Source organism: Sceloporus undulatus, chromosome 2 (genome assembly GCF_019175285.1).
Source record: "Sceloporus undulatus isolate JIND9_A2432 ecotype Alabama chromosome 2, SceUnd_v1.1, whole genome shotgun sequence".
Classification (NCBI taxonomy): Eukaryota; Metazoa; Chordata; class Lepidosauria; order Squamata; family Phrynosomatidae; genus Sceloporus; species Sceloporus undulatus.
This window is the reverse complement of record NC_056523.1, coordinates 187,585,014-187,597,196: the sequence shown is the minus strand read 5'-3', so window position 1 is coordinate 187,597,196 and position 12,183 is coordinate 187,585,014. Positions and strand designations below refer to the sequence as shown.

At 40.9% G+C, this 12,183-nt stretch overlaps 1 protein-coding gene across 2 annotated transcripts in view; it reads right to left on the bottom strand.

Annotated features, from left to right (window-relative positions):
- The window catches only part of GRIPAP1 (GRIP1 associated protein 1), a 66,472-nt gene that overhangs the window by 39,287 nt on the left and 15,002 nt on the right, over positions 1 to 12,183 (bottom strand). The window contains exons 11-14 of one of the 2 annotated variants that reach the window (XM_042447970.1): positions 8,598 to 8,697; positions 6,987 to 7,064; positions 2,026 to 2,118; positions 1,367 to 1,501 (exon numbers count right to left, since the gene is read on the bottom strand). In XM_042447970.1, the coding sequence (XP_042303904.1) occupies positions 1,367 to 1,501; positions 2,026 to 2,118; positions 6,987 to 7,064; positions 8,598 to 8,697 (406 nt within the window). The remainder of the gene's footprint in view (positions 1 to 1,366; positions 1,502 to 2,025; positions 2,119 to 6,986; positions 7,065 to 8,597; positions 8,698 to 12,183) is intronic. The other variant, XM_042447971.1, reaches the window with a different exon arrangement.

Sequence of the window (12,183 nt, the reverse complement as noted above, 5' to 3'; positions counted from 1 at the left end):
TCCCTTTTAAATCTCAGCACATCTGAATGGTCCTTATGTACACACTCTGGTTTCTGTGGTGCCTCCTACCTTTCTGTCTGTATTAGTCACTGACTGTAATAAATTTCATTCATACCTTTCTGTCTAATTGGAACTGTTGTTGATTGTGCCTTCAAAATCTCACTTTTAAGGAACTCCCATACAGCATAAATTCCCCTCTCTTTGTGTATTTCTGACTATAGCATCTCCCCTATGATATTTAAAATTAGGATTTATACCACTCTTTTCCTCCAAGAAGTTCTAAAGGTGGCTTAAATGTTTCTCCATTTGCCATCACAACAAGACTGCGAGGTAGGTCAGGCTGATATAAGGATTCATGAGATCAAGTACAGTGTTAATATCACATGAAATGCTTTGGACACTTCAACTTCCATGCTAAGTATTTTAAACCCCATTTAACTTTTTAAACTATTCCTGTTCAAAGTCAGAGCTGTAAAAGTGTGGACTTCTTCAATTTTGGCAACTTTAGTATAAATAGCACATATTCCTTAATACACTTTAGCATCCCATCCACACTATGTAGTTAAAAACCAGTCTAGAACAGTCTTCTCCAACTTGTTCTCCTCCAGATGTTTTGGACAACAACTCTTAGATACTTGACCACTGACCATGCAAGGACTGATGGGAGGCAAAGTCCATCACATCAGGCAAGAACTAGGTTGGGAAAAGATTAGTGTAGAGGAAGTCCAACCAGAGAGCCAGCATTATGAGACAACAAACATGGTGTTGGGGTTGGACTATGACTCTGGAGACTAGGGTTTGAATCCCCACTCAGCCATGGAAATACACTGGATGAACTTGAGCAAGTTATACTCCCTCAGATTCAAAAGAAGGCAAAGGTAAACCTTCTCTGAACAAATCTTGCCAAGAAAACCAGGGTCTCCATAAGTAAGGAACAATTTGAAGGCTCACAACAAAGAGGAAGTCCAGGGCCAAGAGAGCTCCTGGAATAAACTGAAGCAGGGCAGCATCTTGTCAACTCACTGAAAAGGAGACAGAGACCTAGAGAACATCAAGGCACATAGGAAAGGACGAAATCAAAGACAGGGTCTGTGAGAAATGAAATAAGGTTAGAATTTTACCTTCTGACTGCTCCTGGCTCTCTGAGCAGGAAAGGTCCCCAAACTAGCCATTTTGCATACTGTGCCCAAGAGTGGTACAGAGAAGGAAACTTACTCTTCTGAAAAGTGCTTCCCTTCTCCCCTCCCCTCCCCTCCAGATTATGCAAAGTGGCCAGCTAGACCCTGCATACAACAGCAGCAGTAGCAATTGCAATGCCATCAGCTTAGGGGCCATTTCAGGCCTGTGTGCTGACACCTTGACCTACTTGGAGCTGTGTGTTGAGGTCATCCCGCTGGGCAGCTAGTGCCTCCTTTTCGTTCTGACACTGCTGCAGCTCTGATCCCAAGGCTGCCACCTGATCCCGCATTAGATTCATCTCTTGGGTCTTCGACGTCTGGATCTACAGATAAAGAACAAAGGACAGGAATGGAAGAAAAAGGTCTGGGAGCCATACAAAGAAAACATGTGGGCTTCTGTAGACCTTCAAGTTATGCATGGTGTACTGGAATCCAACAGATCTATAAAGGGCTATATCCAACTACACTGTGACATCCAAGAGACCAGCCTTGTTAGCATTTTCATTAAACTTTTGAATTCACTGCAAAAATGCCTTTTCTCAGATGCATATTCTGGGAAAAGTGCTAGATTCCTGCACAAGCTAAGTGAGCAACTGCTTAGGGCCTCAGGTTATGAAGGGCCTCTACATACAAAACAAATCTGTTAATAAAAATTTGACCCAACCAAGATGGGCCTAATGAGCTCTTGAGGTCCCTCTTTCAGAATATGGGCAGCAAAAGAGGCCCTCTCTTTCAGGTGGGCAGCTATGGCCCTTCAAATGTTCTAGATGTGCACCCTGGTTTCCATCACCACCTCCACCCCTGAGCAGCCCTCTGAGCACTTTGCTCCCATGGAGGGGCATGGTACCTGTTCTAATGCTGCCAGATTGGTTCTCAGAGCATCGTTTTCAGACAGAATGGTCTCAACCTGCTCCTGGCTCTCCGCACTTTGACAAGCAACCTGATGCCCCAAAAGGTAAAGGATGGGGGAAGGAAAGAAAGCACAAAGAGAGAGAGAAAGAGGAGGGGGGAGAGAAAGGACAAAGCAGGATAAAAAGATGAGAGAAAAGATTAAAAATACAGAGCAGAACATGGAGGCAGTGTTAGCTCTGTGCTAGTTTTTGTTTGTTTAAAGGAAAGTCAGACTTATTTTGCTTGAGGAAAAGAGCAACATAAATGGCAGTAAAAAAAGACTAAACAAATGCATTTAATACACACAGTTATTAAGACATGACTATTGCAGATTTAAAATAATCACAGACTGTACATAGCGGAAAAGAAAGGGTGGCAACACATGAGTGATGAAGAGGGAGAGGAGGCTGCTGAGAAAGACAAGAGGTGTAAAGAAATCTCTTATCTTCCTAAGAAATGTGAAAGAAAAACAGGAATGCAAAAGTTCTAATGGCAAAAGCAGTATTAAGGCAGCGTCAGGACTTTGCGGGGAGCTGCTGAAGATCCCACTGAAAAGAATGATCATAGGGCCTCTCTAATGTATTGGGACTCGCTGACCACAGTCACTTTGAAATAAGTGCAGTAGTATCCTGGAAATGTTACTTCTGTAGACTACAGCTCCCAGAATCCTCCAGTAAGCACAAGCACTGAACATGGTGGTCTGAGAGTTTTTGTCCAAAAATATAGAATTTACCAAGCTCTAACATAAACTAACAACTAAACAAATTGAGGGGTGGGGCAGCTAAACCATTAAATCCAGGGGTTTAGCAATGATGTGCAGTGCTCTGAGTCCAAGAGACCAGAGTTGAAATCTGCACTGGGCCATGGAAACCCACTGAATGATCTTAGGCAAGTTACATTTTCTCAGACCAAGAGGGAGGCAATGGAAAATTTCATTTGAAGAAATCTTGCCAAGAAAACCCCAGGATAGGGGCACTACAGGTCAGAGTCAACTTGAAGGCACCTAACAACCACCACAACCTGAAGATCATGCAGATAAACCTCAAGGCCCTTGACAACTCTCAACCCCTATAACTTCCTACTGGACTGCACTTTTTTGGGCTAAAAGGCAAGAGGTAACCTCTCTTTGAAGAATGATTTAACATACAGGTAAACCTATCACTTAGCGAAGTCAATTCATTCCTGGACATTACTTCATTATCAGAAAATTTAATACCAGAATCAGAGTTATCATGGAAAGGACAGGGATAACCTCCAATGCCTCAAAAAAAAAAAAAAAAGAGGTCTACATGTTTCAGCAAACTTTTAATTCAAAACTAGTAATATCCTCACGTGGAATGAAACAACCAGGTCTTGCATAAGTAAAGAAAAAACATTTTGATTTGTAAGCTTCTAGGTAAACATGTGCACAGACAGAGTGAAGATAGGTGAAAGGAGTATGAAAGGAGAGACGTACTTTAAAGGAAAGATTTCATTCTAAGCAAGACATCTAGATTGGCAAAACATATCTATCCTCATGAAGGAAAATTTCATGGGGGGGGGGTCAGAATTTTTATTTGGGGGAAAATCCCCACCCTCGTATAGCTACATCCTTGTTAGACCTCAACATGTTCAAGCAATATGGATTTACATCTCTGCACCCACACACTTGGAGGGTGAAGGGGGACCATGAGAAAGGGGAACCAACGAACCAACCGTGGAGTTGAGGTGAACCACTTTGTAAATCTGCATAATTTGTTTGCAGTTCTTGGCACAAAAACTGATTATGCATTTTTGCTCAAAATATGTCAAGCCTTGCTTGTAATTCAAATAAATGAAGGACAACACATACCCTGTATGGTGGGTGGGTTACAGGAAAAAAACTAGAAACCATTACCGATTTCAGCAAAGCACAAGCTTCAAACAACAGCAACAAGGTACTTCTAAATGAGCCCTGGTGGTGCAGTGGTTAAATGCCTGTACTGCAGCCACTCACTCAAAACCATAAGGTTGCGAGTTCAAGATCAGCAAAAGGGCTCAGGCTCGACTCAGGCTTGCATCCTTCCGAGGTTGCTAAAATGAGTACCCAGATTGTTGAGGGCAAATTAGCTTACAGTTGTAAACCGCTTAGACACTGCTTAGGCGGTATGAAGCGGTATATAAATGAAGCTTGTTTGTTTAAATGTATATACAGTTGGCCCTCCATTTGTGCGGGGATCCATTCCGGACTCCCCGTGAAAACGGAGGCTCACGCGTATGAATAGGGCGCGCTCTCATATGCGCACCCCGGGCACACACAACATTAGAAATAACGGAGGTCACCCCTCTGCGCATAATCGAGGTCGTGGATCTCAGATCCACGGGTTAGGGCGACTGTAATTTCATCTTGGTCCCTTGGTCCCTCCTCCTCAACCCTTTCCCCTTCTTCTTTTATGCCATGTCTTTTTAGATTGTAAGCCTGAGGGCAGGGAATAATCTAATTAAAAAGATTGTATGTACAGTGCTGGGTACATTTACAGCGCTTTATAAATAAAGGTTAATAATAATAAATGTACCTTAACTGTTCTAATTCCTAGTTTTAGATCAATAAAAGTACAGATGGAACTATGAAAAACACCAAGTAACTGTGTTTTTAATTTTTTTAAAAAGTACACCTGACACATATTTTGAAGAAGAAACAATATGCAAAGGAGAGGATGTGAAACTCAGCATTGAGTATGTGAGCAAACCCAAGGGGTTTACAGATCAGCAAGCAGTAACCAGAAGCAAACTAAAACCACACAACTGGAGACACAATCTCCTCCTCTAATCAGAATCAATTTGCTGTGTGCCTTCAAGTCATTTCTGGTTTATGGAGACCCTAAAGCAAATCCATCACACGGTTTTCTTGGCAGAATTTGTTGAGAGGGCGTTTGCCCTTGCCTTCCTCTGAGGATGAGCAAGTGTGACATGTCCAAGGCCACCCAGTAAGTTTCCATGGCCAAGCGGGGATTCAAATCCTGGTCTGCCAGTGTCCTAGTCCAATATTAGCTAGACCAATTAATAGAGTTGTTTCATTTATTCAAACCTCCCTTTTGCAGAATTACTTTTTACTAGGAAGTATACTATGTGGTTTGAACAATAAATGAGCAACCCTAACCCTCTCAGTGTTGATGGCTGAAGAGAATTAGGATGATATGTTGGTATGTCTCCACCAAAACATGGGGAAATTACTATTTTGGACCAAACAATATTACCAAATCCCACAGCCAGAATGGCCCAAAAGGTGATATTTTGATCTCCACCAGCAGAGAAAAACAATGTGGTGTGAAAAAGGTGGTTTGACATTGTGGATGGCATTATTGTGCATGTGCTGGTGAAATACTCACAACAATTCAGCCAGATTAAAACCAATCAGAAGATCTCACTAACCAGAGGTAGAGAAGGTGTGGTTTTCCACATGTTGCTGGAATATGTTTCAAAATGTGTTTCAGACTTACTTCTGATTGATAAGGAACATTTTTTCAAAATAAAACTGGGAGACATGCTTCATTGATGGGTCCAAAAAAGGGAGTATGAAAGCACACTAAGAGGCTTGTCTTTCTACTTTTGTGCAAGTCAGAGCTTCCAACTGGAAGGATGGAAGCCTAGAGTGTTATGCAGAGAAGTACAGGCAGCCTCTTCTGAATATGGGAAAATGTTTTATGTCTTTGTCTTGGGAGTACATGCATGATCCAAACTAACCTGACAAAGGTAGGATTGCCTACCTACAGCTGAGGCTGACTGGAAGAAGACATAGCCAGAGTACTATATCACACAGAGATACAATGAGTAGTCTCCTCTATGGGTACTTTGGCCTTCAAATATTTTATTTACTGGGCACACCAGAAGTTCTTCTAGCATGCAGAGTTTTGCTCAACATATTCAATATGCTGCCAGAACCTATTATTTTAAAGAAAAGTGGACATTTTAACACCTAGATTCCTGAGGTCCTTTTAACAAGTCACTTTTCTAATTTTCAGATACTGAGAAGCATGAAAGTGCAATTTCTGTGGGTGTTTACCCAAAATAAGTCTCTTTGTGCTCAACCTCCAGCAGAATGAGCACAGGACCTGAACACAAACACATTGAAGGCAAATTGAAGCCAGGTTTTTTTTTTAAAAAAAATGAAATGCATAGTAGGCCACACCTGGAAAAAATGGGTCAACGTAGAACATGAGAGATCCATGGGACGAATGGGAAAATTAGAATGGGGGATGAACAGAAAGAGAAAACCAGTGTGTAATGTAGACAATAAAAAGAAGGGAACAGAAGAAGAATAATTTGTGGAAAGAAATAAACTTTTTTATTTCCAAGTCAACAAGATGAATCTTCATTCAGGTTTCTCAAAGAACAATGTGGGTGGATTCAGTTTGACATTCCCATTAATCAGATGACTCCATATGCCATGGAAGTACTAAAAAAAATAATCAAATGTGCTAGTGGTCACAGAATACTATTCAAGAAGCCACGAGTTTCTAATCCTTATTACTATGAATATGTACTTCTGTGAGGGAAAGACCTGCTGAACTATCAAAAAAAGGGCTGGCCAAAATAAAGACTTCACCAATTAGGGGGAGATTTCTTTGCCCCATCTAAAGAAAACAGAATCAGAATTATACAGCACAGCTAAAATGCAAATATTCATAATCAACAAAGGCTAGAGAACTGCCCTTTTCTTAGTACCAAATATGGGTTACATGGGAGTTTTCCTTTTCTTTCTTTTATTACTTGGAGTTCTCACAAACCTAACTGGAAGGCAACATATATGTTTTCAAATGGAATGATTCATTATGCCACACAAATCCACAATACTAGAGGGATGCATGCTGTACCATTACATTACTGCTTGATACAGACTAGAGTTTCTTAACTAATGAGCTCTTATTTGTTGGGGAAAGTGTTCCTGGGTGCACTCACTTGGTCCTGTAGAGCTTGCAGGGCCACCTCATGCTCTTTCCGACGACTCTGCAGTTGGTCCTTTAATTCCGAGAAGCCCTGTGAAGGAAAGAATAGATTAAATCAGGGAGTGGAGCAGAGGGGGGGGGGGTTATTTCACTGGCACAGCACCCTCTAGCCAGGGTATTCCACCAGTTACATGCTGAGGCAGAGATAAAAATGATGTCAGCAGGACCTGATTAATAGGAAGACATGAAGAACACAGAATGCAGCATCTCCTTTTAAAGAAAAAGGCTTTTCTGCCTTCTGGCTCATCATCGCTGGGAACATCTATTTAATTTAGCTGCAATGGCTTTTCCCTGAGAACTCTGGGACCAGTAATTTTGTGAGGTACTGAAAGTTTTCTGCTAGAGATGCAGTACCCTCACAGAACTACGTGGTAGAATTGAAAGATATAGCCATGTTAGTCTGTAGAATCAGTATGTAGTGAGATCTTGTAGCACCTGAAGTCTACAAAAGCTCATGCTGCCAATTTCTTTCTTTCAGTTAGTCTCAAAGGTGCTACAAGATCTCAGAAGAACCATGCGTCTCAGAATTCCTTGCAGCTAACCCCAGCAATGAAGACAGGCCACAGTTCTTCCCACTGTGCAGATTAGAGAACTGAAACTGAAGGGGTCAAGGGTGAAGAGCTGAGTTTGAAGTACTGAAGACTTTATCAAATAGTTTCCCTAATAAGGGGGGAAAGTTCTTTGATTCCAGGGATCAACACAGTCCCTATATAGCTTGAATGAGGCTCAGCCTAGAATCAGAATCCTTCAAAATAGCAGGGATGTAACAATTTGACAATTGAACCCTTTCAAATAAGGGTGGATAATTTCAGCAGTTTTCTCTTTGCTGTAGGAAAAAAATGAGTATTTCTGCCCAGTTTTTACCCAGTATTCTCACATCCTGAAGTGCTTTATTCAGTGCAGAAATACAGATGAGTTGTGTGTGACAAGATTAAGTGGCATTCATACACAAACCACTGTTTCCAGATAGTTATGTGGTATTTGTTTTTTTTGCACAAGATTGCTGCTTTCTGTGAAAAAACTATAATCATGCAGAAAAACCACGTGACTATCTGTAAGCTGTTTTCTACACAAACCCCACAATTGTTGGTCCCCCCCCACCCAAAAAAAAGCCACTTGCATTTAGGTGCAAAATAATTTTCTGAAACACTTTGGGATGTACCAATAATGGAAGAAAACTATGCAGCGTTCTAACTACAGTGGTACCCCGGGATACGAATGCGCCGCCTTACGAAATTTCCGGGTTACGAAAAAAATCCATAGAAAAAAACTGTTCCGGGTTACGAAGGTTATTTCGGGTTATGAAAAATTTTTTGGTGCTTTTCGGCACTTTTTCGCACGAAATCGCGGCTTTCGCTATTAGCGCCTATGGCTTTTTCGGCTTACGAAGTATTTCGGGTTACGAACGCGGCGGCGGAACGAATTAAATTCGTAACCCGGGGTACCACTGTACTATGTTATTCTTCCTGACTAGGTTTCCCAAATGCTCGGAAACACATTTTTCAGCCAAAGAACAAATAAAAGGCTAATGTTCTTTCTAAACGTAGAGAAAGGTGACATGTACCTGGTTTACAGTCTGGAGTTCCTGCTGCAGCTTCTGATTGCGAATCTGAAGGGACTTGAGCTCGTCCTCTTTCCGCTGTTGAATCTCGTCAATTTTGGTCCTAAAAGGTGAGAATGAGGGTTTATTTACAGAGAATGGGCCATCAAGGTGAGGTGGCACACCGCTACCCTTCTTAAGTCACCTTTCTCCTTGTACCCTTGAAGTGCATCTTTGTCACTCTCACCTCTGTTTCAAACTCTCCCTCTTTATGGTTATTCCTCTTGATGTTTCCTCTCTTCAGTCTCCTTACTTCTCCTGAAAGTCTTCACATCTCAGCTAGCCATGTTTTTGACTTTACTTTTTCATAAGCCCCAAATAGTGGTTAATAAACACTTCGTGCTCCATGTTTCATAGACCTTTTACAGCAACCCCTAACATCTCTCTTTTGACATTCCAACAAGGAAGCATGCAGGCCCCCCAAAATGATTTTGGACTGTCACTCCCACCAGCCCCAGCCATCACAGTCAATGGGAGTTGGAGTCCCACAATATCTGGAGGATCACCGATTGCATATTTTTCCTCTAGCTCCTTATGTAGACTCAAATGACCACTGGGACAGAAATAATTAAAACCCGAATCTAAAAGGTTTCTCTCCTACATTCAAGATTTGTTTGTGTTTTCATGATGTATTCCACAATTTTTAAAAAGCGCAATTTTATTCAGTGTTCTATCAGAATTCCATACATAGTCATAGGCAAACATGCAGAAAAAGCTGACAATATCATAAATATGAATAAAAGAAAGAAAATATTAAACAAAACAAAGCATAAAACCAAACAGAACAAAAATCTGGAGAGTCCACTACTTGATACAGAGCTGTCTGTCAATGCTTATTCAAGGATTGCCTTAGTGATGGATCAGGATAGAAGAACGTTTCAAAGCATTATGTGTTGTTGGTGGGCTGTCTATATAATTATTTAATATATAGCATTCAATAAAAGACTACCAAATATCAAAGACAGGTGGTCTGTCTTACTATTCCTGAAGCTTTTACTACAGGTCTGGGCAACTCTTGGGGATTTGGGATTTGTGTTGGCTCATGCAGCCTGCATTTTCCATACCTCTGCTTTTATGTGACCCACTAATTCTTCCATAAGTGCTAACCTCTAGAGTTTATTTAAACAATCATAAATTGTTAAGAATCCTAGAAATTTTTCAGTATCTAGCTAGCTATTACCAATCTTGCCACCAAGCAAATATGACCTATTAATTTTTTATGTAAAGGCTTTTCATTTTCATTTTCATCCCAGAAAGAAAATACAGTATGTAAAAGTGCTAGACTTGGAAAGTGTATTACTTTTAGTGTCTCTGAGACTTCCTCAAATACTAAGGTTCAAAGCTTATAAGTGTTAAGAACTATCCAGTGCTTAGGTAAATACAATCCCTCGGCAGTTGTTGATTTACTGCAGATAGGGCAAATGAAATAGGAAACAAGCTGATACGACGTACTGGGGCTAAGTAAGTGGTCCAGAAAGACATCCAAGCCCCTATTATTGTTGTTATTCTTGTTGTTAATATTTGTACCTCACCTTTCCCCCAGTTTGGGACTCAAGGCAGCTTACAACAGTTAAACAGAGCTAAAGATTCACAGCATAGAAAAGTTAAAAACATAATTAAACTGTCAAAATATTAAAACCAGTTAAAAACATAAAACATTCCAAAGAAAACAGTAAACAGAAAAACCCAGCACACTAAGGCCCATTTCCCCTGAGCAATCAGTGCTAAAGGATTGCTGAAACAAACAAAACAAAAATCTTACAGGCTAGCTGCAGATCTTTGACTTTCTCTGCAGTATCATTATTTGTCCATTGTTTTTGTCCATTGGTGGATTGCAAACAAAATAATGATATAAGAAATTTGAAAAGCCATGCAGAAAAGTCCCTTTTGGATCGCCCCCTCCCTTCAGGCATAGCTGAAGCCCCTTTCTCTATCAGCTCAAAGCCAACATCCCAGCCTAGAGAGGCTTACTGAGCTGGATGGACAGCCTAGTCACCAGCAGTGGCGTAAACCCGTTCTTGACCGACATCCCCGGAGTAAGGTGGTGTGCACTTCCCATAACCCACTTAATCTAAATGGTGTATAACGCCATCCATATAATATGCTCCTTGAGTGAAGGTGAAACTGAGACTAATGATATTTGCAATGACAGCTTCTTCCAGCTGCACTCTTCAATAGAGAAATGTAGATCCCTATCCTTGGTATCTGCTGGGGTTTGGTTCCAAGACTCACTGTGGATACACCAAAATCTGCTGATGCTCCCATTATATACAATGGCATTGTAAGATGGTGTCTCTTATATAAAATGGCAAAATCAAGGTTTGCTTTTTGGAATTTATCATACACACACACACACACACATATATATATTCCAAGACATGGATGGTTGACTATGGATAAAAAAACATCAATATGGAGGGCTGACTGTACTTCCAATGTTGCCGAAAGAAGGTTGGATTGTCATACACACACACACACACTCACTCACTATATATATACATATGTATGTGTGTGTGTGTGTGTGTGTGTGTGTATAAAAACACACACACACACACACACACATATTTGAGATATTAAGTTATCCTGCAAGTTTTACTGCTGTACATAAACCCATTCTGTGTTTGCTAATCTGTGCTTTATATTGGAGAAGGGCTACAAAGAAAGTTGAAGGCCAACCCCAGATCCCTCTGAAAATCTAAAGCACCCATGAAAAATCAATGCATTTAACATGGTTTAAAAAACAAAAAACACCACCAGCAAGAGAGGGAGTTCTTCTCTATCCTTTTGTTTATTCAACCAGCAGCCACAGAAGCTGTGAAGTAGGCTTGGAGCTCAGCTAAGGTCCTGGTACCATTCAGCTCAACAGTTCCTTGATCTAAATCTGGCTTCACTGCAGCTGCTGCTCCATAAAGACAGGACAACCCACATGAATAATCACAGCAATTCTAGACATTATTCAGCAGCTTCTTTCACCAATCACTGCCCACATACTTTCAAGCCTATCTTCTCAGTCCTTGATTTTTTTAAGGGGGAGGGATTATTTGCAGATCTATCACTTCTTGGCCATCATTGCTTTCCCAGGGATTGCCATGATTCCCCTGCCCCAATGCATCAAATGAAAACCTCATTCAACAAATTATTCTGCCCTCACACTCTATTTTATTCACACTTGCCAATTGAAAGCCTATGTGTTCTCTGGTTTTAGCCATCTATAGATCAAAGCAACAGAGAAGGAATAGTAGAGGCTTCTTCTTTCTCACTTTCTCACACAAACATTATTCTCACATCCTCAGAAGCGGGTAGAGCCAGACATAACAAATTATCAATCAGTAAAATGGTAAAATGCACGAAATATCCATGCTTCCCACCTAAACCCTTTTCATTATGAGTAGTCATGGTTATGAACCAACAAGGAAGAAACTGTATACCAGAAATGGGCTGACAGAAGTCTTCCAGTATCTGTTTGTGCCTCACTAGAACCTACAGAGAAGACGCAGTGTAAAATTGCCCTAGAAAGTGAGAATGCTCAGAGTCTGATCATCTCTTTAAT